At 40.4% G+C, this 16,433-nt stretch overlaps 1 protein-coding gene across 7 annotated transcripts in view; it reads left to right on the top strand.

Annotated features, from left to right (window-relative positions):
* The window catches only part of LOC118404770 (oxysterol-binding protein-related protein 1-like), a 74,054-nt gene that overhangs the window by 52 nt on the left and 57,569 nt on the right, over nt 1-16,433 (top strand). For 2 of the 7 annotated variants that reach the window (XM_035804101.1, XM_035804095.1), the window contains exons 1-7: nt 15-194; nt 7,604-7,777; nt 8,452-8,537; nt 8,834-8,908; nt 10,274-10,385; nt 12,304-12,389; nt 14,063-14,207. In XM_035804101.1, coding sequence (XP_035659994.1) covers nt 7,609-7,777; nt 8,452-8,537; nt 8,834-8,908; nt 10,274-10,385; nt 12,304-12,389; nt 14,063-14,207 — 673 coding nt within the window. In that variant the 5' untranslated portion in view covers nt 15-194; nt 7,604-7,608. The other 5 variants (XM_035804097.1, XM_035804102.1, XM_035804099.1 and 2 more) reach the window with 5 other exon arrangements.

The following is a 16,433-nucleotide window of genomic DNA, read 5'->3' as shown; positions in this document are numbered from 1 at the left end:
GTTTTGTTCCAGATATAACATATAACTTTTTAATGTATTTAAAATGTGTCTTTGTGTGTTTGAAATACGAATATCATTCTTTCTTTTAAAATTTCAATTATTCACGTAATCTTCGACCCCTCAACCGACAAAGATGCAAACTCCTTGTCTCGTTGGTCGGATCAGGTCGGTGCACTGAACTTTGCACTGATAAGGTTTGTGTCTAGATTCCCTAACGGTTATGATCTCTATCTGTTATCAACTGCATGATTTCTGATTTTCTTCGTTAGTTTTGCTCACACATTTGAGCAAAGTGTATGCAGAAGTGCATGATTTCTGATTCCATGTCCTATCGGGCCTAATGATACGGTGTTGACAAGTTATAACGTTGTGTGAAGTTGTCACGTGTGTTGGAAAGGTAAATACGAACCATGTGTTACTCAGCACCAAGAGATCAAGTCTAGCGCATTATTAGACGCAAGTATACAAAAGTAACGGGTTCCGCACTGGTGATCCAGTGCTGAATCAATGGGTCGAATCGGCCTCAGCACTGGTTCTCCAGTGCTGAAGAAACGTCAGCACTGGTTTTCCAGTGCTGAACGGCCTTGTTCGAGTGCTGAAGCTCCCTCAGCACAGGAACTCCAGTGCTGAACCCAATGCGAGCACTGGATTTCCAGTGCTGAACTTCTCCGAGCACTGGTTTTCCAGTGCTGAACTGCCGTCAGCACTCGGGTACCAGTACTGAACTCGCGGCAGAGGTCATTCAGCACTGAAACCGCCATCAGCACTGGAACCGAGTGCTGATATACAAAAGTAACGGGTTCAGCACTGGATTTACCAGTGCTCGGGAACTTTTCAGCACTGGAAGACCAGTGCTGTAAAAACTTCAGCTCTGGGCTTCCAGTGCTGACGTTTATAAAGCACTGGAACGTTCCAGTGCTGAACGTAATATTCGTGTACTAGTAGCATGCGTCCGTACGGCTGTCTGAGTTATTACTCTGTGACACTGGAGGGTAACCTCCAGTAACAGAGTATTGTAATCACTTTGTGCGTTGGCTGTTCGCACCTATATCTCTATGTTCCGTATGCCGCAATCGCATGTGGATTGGCATGTCGTCTGTACTCGGTTAGGAAATGATGCACTTTTTTTTTTTCGCCGTAGCTGTTTTTATTATGGATGTAATAATTTCAGTTTTCACCCCTACGCCGTCCGGTATAGTGGTTCAGGTCTTCCTTATGATTGTGCCTTAAGCGTTGTAGTTATTTGATACCGTCAAGCAGATGTTGTCCTCGTCGGAATATGCCATCTCGTTCGGGCGTTTCCAATATTGAGGTTAGTTTGACATAGCATACTGTTAACATTTTGCGCGGTTGATAGTCATATGCATGTTATGGTTAAAACGCGTTTGACCTTTGGGAGCCTTTTTTTTCGCGGTAGCTATTTTCATTATCGATGTAATAATTTGAGATGTCACCCCTATTTCCCTGGTATTGTAGACCAGCTGGCTTATAGACGCTGGGGTCTGGCAATTACTTATCTCGAAGCAGATATGGGGTTATTTCCACAGCTGTGGTTGACCTACTTTTTAACGTGGTGTACGTCTCAAGTATCCATTGTGAGGCACTGTTGTTGTTTCATTTGTGTCGTTCGATTGAGACGCTGACTTAGCTGTGTTTTAAATTTGGCAGTGATAGGTATCATAGCTTTTAAGTAGGTTTTTTGTATTAGCTGATGTGATGTGTCTTGTATGCGATTCACCACTATATAGGTGGGGTGGCCATGCTCTTAATCTGTCGGGTAGGAACGTGTCTTTTGTGACCGGAACACCGAAAGTAGAGGGAAATAGCAGGGACAGAAGAAGTATGATCTTGGAGGGAAATTATATTTTACACCAGGGATTGAAGGGTAGTTTTCATGAATGGAAATTATATATTTCGCATATACACAGAATTAAGCCATTGTCGGTGGGAACTCAAACTTTAGGAAATTATTTGTGTACCTTATATTTGTAGGACTTGGAGGAGCGTGTGCGTTGTATACGACATAGGTTTGTGTTTCGTTCCGGCTCACCGAAAGAAAGGCGTTATGATCAGGAACAGAAAGGGACTGTTATGGACGGTGATTATGTTTGAACCATACACACAGATTGTTATGTCTGTAAACCAACCATACAAACAAATATAGAAGCATTTACCTGCTTATCCTCATCATTAACAAACCATTATTACGTCACAGAGTTTGTTACCTACGGTCACTTGTTTCCTTTAGACTTAAGTATCTGTGCGTGTTATTTAATCTCCAAGCAGATCTTGCGTGGCACTAGCTTTTACTATCTTTAGACTAGAGAGTAGACACTTGTGATATTGTTAATTGTGTATACAGTTAATGGCACTCAAGTTTCTTTTCTTTTGGTCAATTGATACGAAAATTTTAAATCAACAAATCACATATTCTATACTTGTGGCAAAGTAGTGTCTTTTTAGTCAGAGGTAGACAACTAACAGTTGGTCTGTGTGGTAAAGAGATCGCTTGTTTTTTTTTTACAAAGAATAGGTAGGTACAGGTGGACGACACAATCTGCTTGTGCGGCAAAGTAGCATCATTTAAAAAACAATAGGTAGTCAGAGTTAGACAACTAACAGTTGGTCTATCTATGTGGTAAAGAGATCGTTTGTTGTTGTTTTTTACAAAGAATAGGTAGTTACAGGTGGACGACACATTCTGCTTGTGCGGCAAAGAAGCATCATTTAAAAAACATTGTATAATACAGTTGTCCATTCACCAACTTTATACATTTTATACTCGGTTTCCAGTCCAGAATATTTGTCAGCACTGGATTTCCAGAGCTGAAATGTCCTCAGCACTGGAAATCCAGTGCTGATTGTAGTCTCAGCACTCGGTTTCCAGTGCTGACAGGAGGGCTTCGAGTGCTGAAACTGCCTCAGCACTGGATTTCCAGTGCTGACGCCGGCTCAGCACTGGACTTCCAGTGCTGACGATCACTTCAGCACTGGTGTTCCAGTGCTGACAGAGGAGACCGTTACTTTTGTATATTTGCTTATTAGACGTAAAACAAGGACAACAACAACAAAAAATTGCAAAACTACCGAAGTCACGGGTTCCTCTCTCAGCACTCAGTGCACGTCTAGTGCGGAAGGGGCCTTCCGCACTAGAAGTCTAGTGCCGACGTTACGTCCGCACTAGGTGTCCAGTGGTGAGACGACTTCAGCACTGAAAAACCCCGATCACCACTAGAAACCGAGTGCTGAGACTACCTTCCGCACTAGAAAACGAGTGACGACAAATATTCCGCACTAGAAAACGAGTGACGACAAATATTCCGCACTAGAAAACGAGTGACGTCAAATATTCCGCACAGGAAAACCAGTGACGACAAATATTCCGCACTTGAAACTGAGTGCTGACAGCCAGCCTCCGTTACGTTATTTACAGTTCCGAGCAGTTAAAGGTGCACATATACAAATGTAATACATAAAAGAAGTGTAACAAAACGTTCACCTTGAGCCTGAGAAAGCTGCGTATGGGAGGAAATATCCGTGTCGGGTTTTCAAAGAACAGTACATATCAATTATCTTTCTTATTGAGACATTTTTTTTTTCGTGACCAAAGTGGAACTGTCTAAACTGTCTGTAGCCGCCACGAATCAACAAATGATGCATGTGAACGATTGAAAGTAGTCTGCAACTCAAACACGACAAAGGGAGCTGCAATTTATTGGCATTTTATCTTCGTGAAATTTAGAAAAAGGGAACGAAGCTGACACACTTGACATGAGGTCATCATATACTAGTACATAACACTATATACATGTAGAATGTAGCGTATGATACACACATGCTGTTTCGAGTTCCGACAGAGACAAGACTAGGGCAAAATTGATTTAAAATACTGAGTAAGTGACCGTCCGAAGGTGAGTAGGCGCTGCTGCATGTCAACTATGTTTTTGAGTAACAATCGTGGACGCGAGCACTGGAAACCCAGTGCTGACGGTCTTAAAATGATAGTAGCACTCGGCTTCTAGTGCCGAAGTGGTCTTAGCACTCGGCCTCTAGTGCCGAAAAGTCACCGAGCACTAGAAATCCCAGTGCGGAACCCGTGACTTAGGTAGATCGGCACTCGGTTATCCAGTGCTCAAAGACCTCCTCACTGGGTAACCAGTGCTGAACGACCTTTGAACCACCCTTCCGCACTAGAAACCGAGTGCTGAGCGGAGATCAGCACTAGAAACCGAGTGCTGGGCGGAGTTCGGCACTAGAAACTGAGTGCTGGGCGGAGTTCGGCACTGGAAAACGAGTGCCGAGACAAGGTGTAGCTCTGGAATTCCAGTGCTGACGGGTCTTCAGCACTCGAACAAAGCCGTTCCGCACTGGAATTCCTGTGCGGAAGTTTCTTCCGTACTGGGCCCCGAGTGCCGACGCCAGTTTCTCCACGAATTCCGCACTGGGCGCCCAGTGCGGAACCCGTGACTTCGGTATACTTGCCAAAAAATTGAACAACAAAACACTTCAGATTCAGAAGAAGACTTCAGGTCAGTTCCTCCTCAGAGAGGTGACACCAAGAAGGTTATTCTTCTTGGTGACACCAAGATTTCAACAAAGGCCTGTCCAGCATGACAGAGCGGAGCTGTCGACCTGAAGACCTGTGTCCCCCAAGGTGCTTTTAATGTAGTACTTCAATCGAGAGAAAACATTGTTTTTGCTGGTAACAGTGGTGGTGTGTTCTTCCTCCCTGCAGGAAAGGTTTACGAGAAGGCTGTGCACCAGGCCTGGCTACCTGGTTTCTTCCTTCTTCAGCCAATCAGAATAAAGAATAGCTGTGACAAAATCTAAAACCAATTAGATGTAGGGACCATGATAGCACTATTTATGCAGAAAGTTGTTTATGTTGTACACTATTTTTCAGAATGTGGTCCAAGTTATCCTTAAACTAGTTAATCGGGTAACGTCTCCGGTCCTAATCCCGCCCCATGCCTTAGTATATAAAAAAAAAAATCCCGAACTAGCTAGAAAAATGAGCAGTGCTGCGATATGCATGAGTGCGCATTCATGATATGGGCCTGTGACAGTTGACTAAGTTGCTCTTTTAAAAACCACAGGGTAAAAACATTTGTTTAAGTTCATAAGCACCAACAATCAATGCTTGAAAATATGCTTGAATTTCACCGCTCTGAGGGGAATTGACATGTGAACATGGCTGTCAACATGGCGGAATTATTTAGTGTAAAGTACATAATATCCCTGCATTACGCTCTGTTTCTTTACCAAAACATGCACACAAATGCAGAACAAAAAGTCCCAAAGGTGGGTTTTGATGGTTCTGGTCGCAAGAGGAAAGTATTCTTTTATCAAAGGGATGTTTAAAAAGGACAATTGAAAAAAAAACTCCCAACGCGGACTCGAACTCACGTCGAAGCTGCGAAAATGGTTTCGCAGGATGATGCTCTACCCATTACGCTATGTCCAACACAAATAATTTCTCGTTGTTTTGATAGGTATAGAAGTAAAGGGTATAGCTTGAACAGGTCTGTTCATTCCAAGATACCCATGTCTAATCTTCTGAACACCATGTTTTTGTGTGAAAAGTTTGCAATCTCGTTCGTTGCATGGCGGGCAACTTCTTCCTGGAACGCCTTCTTGGTACTGGTAGCATGGCCAATTTGCATGTGCCCCGTTTTCATTGCATCCCGGAGAGAAAGAAGGCGATAGCGACCTATTTGAGTCCTGCTCACTGATAGGTCCACCAGTGACGTTTCCCTGAGAAAGGCAGATTTTAGGACAATCAAAAAGCTGGAAATCTGTATTGACTGGATCCGAAACAAACGTTGACAAAAACAGAATGTTTCCCTTTCTGGGAAACGTAATAACACATTGTATTCAGCCATAGCCAGAGATTACTTTAAACAGGGCTCGAATTAACCACTTGCGCACCCCCTCCGCGCAAGTAGTTTTCTCCGTGCGCAAGTTGTTCAGAGCGCAACTTGATTTTTTGGGTAAACAAAATGATCGTTAAGTTACAGGCCCTTTACTAAAAGTATCAGAAAATGTACGCCCTGTTTTGGGGATGTACGCCTTTGGTAAGCCCTAATTTTCCGCCGGAAACTTCGCTCGAAGTTCAAAATTAGCCGATTTCGGCATGCAGCCGCCATTTTTCATCTCAAGTCTCGCGCCATCTCGCACTAACTCACATCTCGCAAATCGCGAGAGTCGCATCCCATTGGCCATTTCGGCGTGACGTAGCGCCAATGGGATGCGGCTCTCGCGATTTGCAAGATGTGAGTTAGTGCGAGATGGTGGAATATCTAATGTCCCAATGCTTTAGAGTAGAATTCGCTGTGTTCTCGGAATAAAATCACGCAACAAAGCGTGCAACTTTGGCAATGTTTACGAAAACCCATCGACTGCCTAACGTCCTTGCTGATAAGAACATGTATAGGCTTACTTTGGAGAGTTTTTTTGCTTGTTTGGTGGAATGCGGGGAAAACAACAGCTAGTGTGACGATGACTATACTGGGGAGGGGCACACGGTCGGCACTGTTCAATGGAGGTCGCAATTTTTTCACGTTTCTTTGAGATATTATTTTTGTTGCAGTCTTTATTTTCAAAATATTGATAAATGGATGTTGTTTATTGAGAAAAGTGTGCTTAATTTGCCCTGCATATTTTTTTTGTGCTTTATTTCTTCAACTGAAATTGATAGCTTTTACAGCTAATTTGGAGAAAGTAACAGCTTGGAAGTGGCGCAACCTGAAATGCTGGTGGCGCAAGTTGGTTTTTGATTCAGGTTGCCGCCTGCGCAACCTGGCCGAAAAAAGTATTTCGAGGCCTGCTTTAAATCTAATTAAAGACTAGGTATACTGGTTGCTTTTTGACCTATGCAAGACTAGTTATCATATAATATGAAGTTATTAAGCATGTATGTTTTATTTCCTCAAAATTTCAAATTAATATCTATTCGAAAATAACAGACTCTTGTGAAGTTTAGGACTCCTTTGATGGCCATATTTCATCTTTTTCACAAAAATTCTCAAAAAGAAACAGATTTAAGTGATTGGGTATACACCCGCTTTTTTCTCAGTTCCGAAAATTTGCCCCATTCAATTGATGTAAGCATTACCCTTTTCAAGACGACCACCTGGCCAAGGTGACCGCGACTGACCGATCAAAATTGGGATAACCCCACAGGACCTATTCCCTGCCCATAACAACCGCATAATGTTCAAGCTTGAGGTGTCATTGATTTTTGATGATAACTCGCTTGATTTTGTGCCGAAATCGGCCAGTTTGTGTTGGATTTTCACTGCCATTCAATGTTATGTTTAAAATAAAGATGGCAGCGGATGCACGTGGGTTGGTCAATGGGGCAGTCTGCTGTAATATGGGAAATTTTGTTGTAAGAAAATCTGATGACAATGATGTGATGATGATGATGATGATGATAATGGATGGTTTCACATGCCTGCCCTATAATAATTTATCCCATAATGCAAGCCTGTTGCCTAGTGGGGACAGGTTATAATGATATATGATATATATAATATAACAGGTTTGAACTGATTTGTTATGACATAACTTTGATATGTGGTACTACTCATGGTCCACTCAGATGTCATGGCTGCCAGGCAGACAGAAGAACAGGTCTGGACTCACAGTGATGTTGACATGATGGGGCCTAAGGACATGCTGCTCCACTGTGCCAGGAATGGGAAGATTGAGTTGGTGGAAGATCTGCTGAAGAGTAGATATGAAGGGAAGCTGCAGCTGGATCTCAACTGCAAAGGTGTGTGATAAGTGTTGATAGTTTTATGCAAGATAGTTTGATAAATTTGCCATGTGAAGGAATGAGTTGGTACAAAATATTATTGCAATTGCTCAAATACATACAGTCTAGCGCTTGAATGGTATGCTCACAAACACACCTGCCCAGCAAAACTAAATCACTTTGAATTTGGAAACTTTTAGTTTTATTATGTTAGTCACTTTCCAAATTTGATGGCAGCCATGTTGAAACTCCTGTTTTCTTGCTGGACATACATCAACATTTTACATACCATTGGAAAGATCATGCTATTCTGAATATCACGTTACTTTTTATAGTCACAATGTACAAGGTAATTAAGATATTTGACTTTCAAAATTGCTTATCCCGCCGTGTGGAAAGAAATTCCTGAATCCACGGCTTTGGTCAAGTTATCCCGTAGGATTTGATCAAAGCTCACCGCAATTGCATACCGCATACAATTAACACCATGAAAATCACTGATTCGGAATTAATCAGACTTTGCCACAAATTTATGGCAAAGTCTAATTAATTCCGAATCAGTGATTTTCATGGTGTTAGCAGTTATTACTTCCATGAAGATGGAAGTAGTACTACCGTATATTGTTTTTGCTCTGAATGTTATGTGGGGTTATATCTCAAGAACCACTGTCAGGCTAATCCTATCTTTCTAGGTGACACAAAGTCCAACAAAGGTTGGAGCCCTCTGCACCTGGCATCATATTTTGGCCACCTTCCAGTTGTTCGTGCATTACTTATGGTGGGTAGTAGTATCATTGTTCAATACATACAAGTAACATTCATGTGGCTGTGAAAATGTTGTTTACATATAACATTATATTTTGATATATTCCTTCTAACATACATGTGTCCATTTTCTGGATACCTACAAGTATACAATGTATCGCTCATGATCGTTGTACATTACTTATTATTATGTTAATTTTAACAGTAACTGATAAAGAAAAATATCTGCAAGTGGGTTACTGTAAAGAGTTATTTTGATAACTATTAAAATGAGAATTTAGGAGCTGTTTAATATCTGTAATATTGCAGCATGGTGCAGATGTGGATATTGTGAATGACCTTGGGGACACTCCGCTGCATAAAGCTGCATTAACTGGGAGGACAGTAAGTATCAAACTTGGACATTGCACTTTCTTGTAGCTTTGTGTTTGATTTTTCCTTATGGTATTTTCAATGTCTGTCTGGGTAACTGCAGTAAGGTACTCACTTCAATGAAGTGAAGTGAGATAAGTCATGTAAAATGTTTGTTTTCAATGAAAAGTGTCAAATTCAAGTGTAGATAGTAGTAGTAACAGGTAGTTACGCATTTTAATGGATAACAACCTATAGTTATACTTGATCTGGTGATATGGTGCACCATCTTGGATTTGGACCGATGACATCATTGAATAAGCATGATTTACGCATACTCAATTGTAAATGATATAACAGGTTGCTGTAACTACAGATGTGCTGTAACTTCAGATGGATTTTAATTGTCTCATTATGCAGACTGAAGTGAGTCATGTTGGTTTTCATCCAAAGTGCTGAATAAAATCATTAAGAACCCAAGTTAATGTATAGAGCTGTCGTCTGGATGAAACACTGATTTGTGTTGCTGAATGTTTTTGGTGTACCTCTTGGAGGTATTGCGTTGGAAAGTTTGTCAACATTAACTACATTTGTAACTTGCCTGATCTAAATGAGATACAAAGGCTGCTTTGCTATCAACAAGCACAACACTATAACAGTACTAGAGCTGCCGAGTGAATCTCGGGTACCAGGAGTAACTCTTTCAGGAATGTAGTGATGAGCCATATCTTTTTGACGTGTGCACTCTTACAGATCTTAAATGAGTGCCATTAATTACTCTTTAAGAAAACTTTAAGACAACTTAAATCACATCAATTACGAAACTTTACAGAGCTTAAAGGTAGAGTAATCATTCAGAATTAAGTTTACTTTTCGATGCTTAAATGTTGCTTAAATGTGTGCCACTACGTGCGCTTAAACATAATATTTCAAATGCGTAAACATTACGTAAATTAACTTAAAGAATGCCAATACGGCTCATGTAAGCACACTTTAAGAGAGCTTAAAGAGCGGTTTGCATGCAGTGAAGGTCGTACTCGTCCCGGTACCTGATGGGGATTGTCGCTTTTCTCTTTGGCCATCACCACCGGGAAATACGATGCAAAATACGAGTGATGCAATGAAGACAAGACAAAATTAACCGATGCTGATGCTGTTTGAGTAGTGAGAAAAAAACTGACTCTGTCTCTCGTCTGAGGCTCTACGCCCACACTGCGCATGCTCGGTCACGTGCCGTGGATAAATTCCCTAAGATGCTTGGCCCCATACCCTTATCCTAAGTCTTACGTGGTACAAACCTATGTCCTTATATCAGATTCTCATAAAGTAAAGTCTGGTGTCAGTGGTGTAATCCCATCCTGTTCATTTCCCATGTTTTTTTTTGTTTTTTTGCTTCAGGATATGGTCACCCTTTTACTTCAGTACAATGCAGATGTGAATGTAATCAATGGTGAGGGACACACACCAAAACAGATGAGCCATGCTGCTGAGGTTAAGAGGCTGATCGAAGGTACTGCTAGATCTGACTTCAAGGCAGCTATGATTAAGAAATTGCTTAATATAGATATCTCATAGATGAACATTTTTACATTGATGAGGTTTTATTACTGACATTAGTTGCTCACTGACATTAGTTGCACAATGGCCTTATGGCATTTTCTGAGAAAGAGAAGAATATTATGCATATAACGTTAGAGACCTAATTTGCATGATTAATGAGAAAATGCTATAATGCCATTGTGGTAAATGACAGGAACTTCTTACTTCTGGCATTTGGAAGTTATGTACAGATGAAAATTTGCATAGAACATAGGACCTCATTTGCATAAATTACTAGAAACATGATTAAAGTCTTCTTGTGTATGTCTGTTATTTGGGTTACAGGAGATGATCAACTTACATTATGTATATAATTTATGCAATTGAGGAGCTTACTGAGGGTACGAATCAACTAATTTCATTTATGCAAATGAGGACCTTATTTGCATAAATGATGACAAACAATTAATACAACTGTCCAGTAAAGTTAAATGTCATTTGGCGATGGCATTGGGGTTGTGGAACTTTTTGGATTCAGAAGTTAAATATATATTCTGTACAACTAGAACAATGATAACGGGGGCTGCCCTAAGATGGTTCCCGTCGTAAGACGGTACGGATTTTTTGCTGATCTTATTATCCATAAGTACACCGTGTTTGTTGCCACTGACTATGCTGATTACAAAGGTAAATAAACCAGGTCCATGCACACAGCTTTAATTTGCATTCCAAGTATACTTTAACATATTTACTTCATGTTTTTTTTTAAAAACAGAATTCTAACAGTAATGTTGACAGTGCTGAATCACTGCGGTCACCGGCCTCTGCGTATTGGCGGCTCGTGTCGCTAACTATACGAACTCGTCCAAGCAGTCACACAACTGCCATGATACACATAAATAAAGCTCCATAAAACACTATGAATATGGGTCTTCAAATGTTTGTTGAGTAGAAAAGCAACCAAAAGGAAGCGACATAAACATTGCCACCATTGTACTCCCACGGGAGTGTGGCCGTGAAGGTGGCAGACTAGAGAACGCTCCAAAGATTTATTTGACTGTAACAAATGATTCGTGCTGTCTATGAAAATAAGACTTGATAGAGAGATGTAGATGATATTTTCATATAATCAGACAGAGTTTTGTTGATGTTGGCGGTGTTGTATTTTTGTATTGGTTTTTTTAGTCGGGCATTCACAATCAGTGCATTCAGCCCATTGCCCGTAAAAACATCAGCTGGATTTTGTTCTAGGTACAGCCTTCCTCATGTGAGACAAGAAGTACATACAGTCACGATTTTACTGTCGAAAGAAAGCTAAAATATCATACTGTTAATTTTTTTCTGTGTACTTAAATTTACCACTTACTTCTGAAGAGAGCGAAATGTAAAAAAAGCGTACCAAGTTAGGCACACTGTCCAGCATAGCACAAAATTGGAAGGTTACATACACGAAATCGCCTAACAGTGTTTGCCGCTTGTAACACGCAGCGCGAAAGGTTCATGAACCACATGAATGCATTTCTTATTCAAGTATGTTGTTCAAATCTATGTGTAAAAAATTCAGTCATCAAAATTTGACCACTCTCAGGCAACTAGAGATGGAGCGCCATGAGTTTGAGCGCAAGAAAAAGCGTACCGTGTTGGGGCACCTCCCGTTATTATTGCTTTTGCTGTTCAGTCCCCTTTAGGGAAATGTTGGATTGTGGGTGTGTCAGCTAATGGTTAATCATGCAGATGGCTCAGGGGTGCTGTGTGATACAGTCTATTGATTTACAGAACCTATAGCAAAGTATAGGGAAAATGGTGGGATATTAGTTTTAAAAGTTAATGGAGAAAACATGGAAAAGACTCATGTTTTGAAATGCAGTCACTTTCAACTTTGTTGTTAGCTGCTGAAAACTCCCAGCAGCTGCAAGTGGAGGCGCAGCTGCTGTCAGCCGCCCGGGAGGGGCACCTGGAGCAGCTGGCTCACCTGGTAGGTTTGGGGGTACGACTACAAGATGTAGGATTGGCAACATGTTTGTTGCAGACTGAAGATATTCCTGAAAGATTCAGGTCTGAGTAAGGTGATTTCAACTGAGAAGTGGTATACATAAAATTATATACTATAGGCTTAGCTTGGAATGTCATCTTAGACTAGTACATTTGCAATCAGTCATGAACATCAGACAATCCACTGTCAAATGTACGTTTATGGACCTGTTACATGATGTTTAATTGTGAATGAATGAATTTTATGATTGGGTCAAAGCAGATTTCAATTTTAAGCTGGCGTGCAGCTTCCTGTGGAATTTGAGTTTTTCTTTGTGAACATCATAGTTGTCAGAAAGAATGGAATAAATTTTGATAGAGGTACATTGTACCTTTTGAATATTATCAGCTGCTGTATGTTGATCACTAAATGAATAGGTTAATGTAAATACATGAATAATAAAGGATTATCATATAGCCAGGGGACTTGGACCAATCAGAAGGCCCCATTTCATGTTGGTTATGACGCCGTAACAGATGGAAAATCATTAACAGTCGTGCATTAAGTAGTTTCATTAACACATGTGTTAATGACTTTTGAAAAGTTTGAAGCAATCAGAAGGACCGACACACAGGTCTCTGGCCAATCCGAGATGAGATATCCAGGAATCGTGGCCAATGAAAAGTATGATTTCATGTGCCAAGTTAGCGGACTTAGTACAGGCATGGCAGGGGGGATGGCTTATTACGTCTATTAACGTTACTGCACGTTGCTTTGTTCAAAGAAAACATTTGCCGTCTTAAAACAATATTGAATAATCTGAAATATGTAAAACAATAAAATTCATTTCAATTCAGTAACAGATTTCCTTAAATTTCATTTTGTTCCATGATGCATGCATCATTGTAAACTTTTTGTGTATCTTTAAATGTCAAATCTAAAAACTTTGATGAAAACTGCATAGAGGCTTTTTTTGTAAGATTTTTGCAAATGAAGTAACATTACGTTGCAAACTTTTTGCATTTTGTGACTTGCAGTCGCAAAATGCCTTCTGGCCAGTGTAGTCGCCGTTGTGATGTTGAGATGAACGGACCTGTTCAATCCATGCCAAACATTTGTATACCTGTTAAAACAGGCATTTCTTCAACATGTTCGCACTAGCGCAGTGGTAAAGTTTACGCATTCTAAACCAATGCACCCGGTTCGAATCCGGGGAGGTAGATTTTTTTCAACTTTTTTTTTCTTTTTTACATCCATTAAAATACTAATTTTTACATGCATTTGGCCACACCAATCTATTTCTTTGGTTAACGGATTCGCCGCTTCGTTTTTTTGCCGAATAGAAATAAAAAAAAAAAAAAAACAACTTAAAAATGCCCCGCAACAGAGCTCACTCAAAAACAGGCAATGTGTAGTGAAATTTGCTGCAGTTCACGCAAATTTTAACAGGTGATGTCTAGATCTGCTGCAGTTCAGGCACATATGTGAATCTCTCCATGCGCCAATATCAGGTTTAGTTACTCTGTTCTATTTATATGACATTCTAATAACTAGAAAAAAAACGTTCACACACGCAAACATTGGCAAAATGCCAGCTTTTTTAAAAGCACTTGTTTTTCATGAATAGAAACTGAAGTCTATTAAATGAGCCATGTGGATCTCTCATCTTACCTCAGCTAACAGGTACAAGATCCCTGAATATCAACTGTACTGATATCAGTGGCAACACACCGCTGCACTGTGCTGCCTACAGGAACCAGAAGGAAGCAGCAGTTATATTATTACAGCATGGAGCAGATCCTACTCTACGGAACAGTGGGGGTGAGTTCAGCCGTGACAACTGCAGTACTGATAGTATCTGGTGATCTCATTGAGAAAGCTGATAACATTTTGATACACATGTACATGTTCAAATTATGCTCTATCATTTAGAATTGTGGACACTGCATGTTCATATGCCTGCATGCCAGTTCAACCAAGGAGGTTTTATGGTTCAACAGACTCTGTCGTACATTTTTATATATAATGTCAGTCACTTTGAAAATGGAAACACTGGCACTTTGCCAGTGTCCTGCTGGGATACTTGCTTCCTGATTATGACAGATCATTGAATGTATTGTTGATGGGCTAAATGTAAACAGGCATGAAAAATTCTGAGGAAAAATAGCCTGTTGACTTTTTTTTTTTTACTTTCAAGTCTGTCACATGCACATGCACCCCTTGATTTTTAGAAGTTAAGTTTGATGTAAGAAAATCTTCAAGGCCTCGGACCGGGGTTTCTTTTACGATTTCGGGGGTAGGCGTAGCACCTTAGGCCACAGGTCCACTGAGAAACGTAGGACGTGAAACCCAATCAACACGATGGAAAGCCATTTCCTGCTTCTTTCCGACAAACATTTGGTATCGTCTGTTGCCTCTTTCTTTCGGGTAGATTACGAAATGAATGTAGGTGCGGACTTGAGGTATCGGACAGGAGTTTGTTTAACGATTATGGAGGTGGGCAGACACCCTCAGGCCGAAGGGTTAGAGTTCCACTAAGAAACATAGGACATGAAACTTAATAAATACGATGGAAAGCCATTTCCTGCTTCTTTCCAAGAAACTTCGCCTGTTGCCTCTTTATTTTGGATAGAATATTTAGCGAAATTTTAATCTTGGACCTGACAAGTATGATCATGATTGAAGTTGCTTAGAAAAAAATGATTTTCCCAAGATGACTTCGTTTGTAATCTTCAGTGACTCAAATTCATCGAAATTGGATATTAAATAAACACATGGCTATTTGGTCATCAGGCAAAAAAATTGCATCGCTGTTGCCACAGACAAATACAAAAATAGCCTTGCTGGCCGACCAATTGCTGCACGCACAAAAATAGTACAACCCACGCACAGGCTTTTCAGGAAAGTCAACAAATCTATGCTAGCTATATGTATAACAATCACCAAGCAATAGCTATAGGGAGCAAAAGTTAGGTAGCCTATACCACCAACTCCAATTAAACTTGAAGTTCGACCCAGAACCTTGAGCTGCAACCTGATTTGTGGTGGTCAACTTCAGCAAAGCAGACACCCACTTCTAATTTCTACTTAAAATATGAAGATTCCCTGTCAAACCAAGGCGGTTTTATTAAGATGAGAGCTCCTAATGGTCAAACATTTTGACAAGGTCTTGGTAGATTTCAGAGCGTGAGGAACACGACCCACACAGCCCTGATCACAGCTCACCCTATATGTCTCCACTTGGCTATACTGCTGATTTTTTAATTTTTGTGACTTTAAAAAAGACTAATTATATGTGTTCCTTAAAATTTGAGTTGTGCACCTTATTTATGAGTGAAGGCCAGAACTTGTCATAGAGGTCAGACATTCATAGAGCTATGTCAGACCTCAGACAGTATAAGGCCACACTAACTGTGTAAAAGTGAACAAGACAGAGTCAAAGGTTCTAATTCTGCACCCTGTCCACAGATCAAACTCCACTGGACCTCGTGAGGACTGCCCAGATGAGACAACTGTTGGATGTTAAGCCTATCAAAGTATGTTTAACAGTGGCCAATACACTCCATACACTCAGTCATTCTTTAGTTCTTACTTTCTGCCATTCCTCATTAAAGGGGAAAATTACTGTGAAATGTTAGTAGGCCACCACATGTACATGATTAGTCATTATAATAGTATGCTGAATTACTTAAAGCTTCCTTCAGGTTGTTCAGGGTATTGTTTTGCCTTGCGACACACTGTATATAAAACACTTGCCCAAATGCAAATCATAGTATTCATGCATTGGTTGGTTAAATTTTTAGTCATAACGTTATTTGTATCAAGAATCAGGCCAATTTGTCACAAGTGGATGAGCCTGTCCAGCTGGCGTCCATACTAAGTCTGATGCTGTTTTGTTCTTGTTGTCGAGTTTTGAGTTTTATTACATTTTTTAGAGCTTTTCCTCTGAGTATAATTTGTCACCGAACAACTGCTGCATGTATACTGCTACTGTGTAATACTATACATTATGAAGGTTAGACTGTTGGGTATAATGCACCCACAAAA

This window comes from Branchiostoma floridae, chromosome 17 (genome assembly GCF_000003815.2).
Source record: "Branchiostoma floridae strain S238N-H82 chromosome 17, Bfl_VNyyK, whole genome shotgun sequence".
In the NCBI taxonomy this organism is placed as follows: domain Eukaryota; kingdom Metazoa; phylum Chordata; class Leptocardii; order Amphioxiformes; family Branchiostomatidae; genus Branchiostoma; species Branchiostoma floridae.
This window is presented reverse-complemented; position numbering and strand designations above follow the sequence as displayed.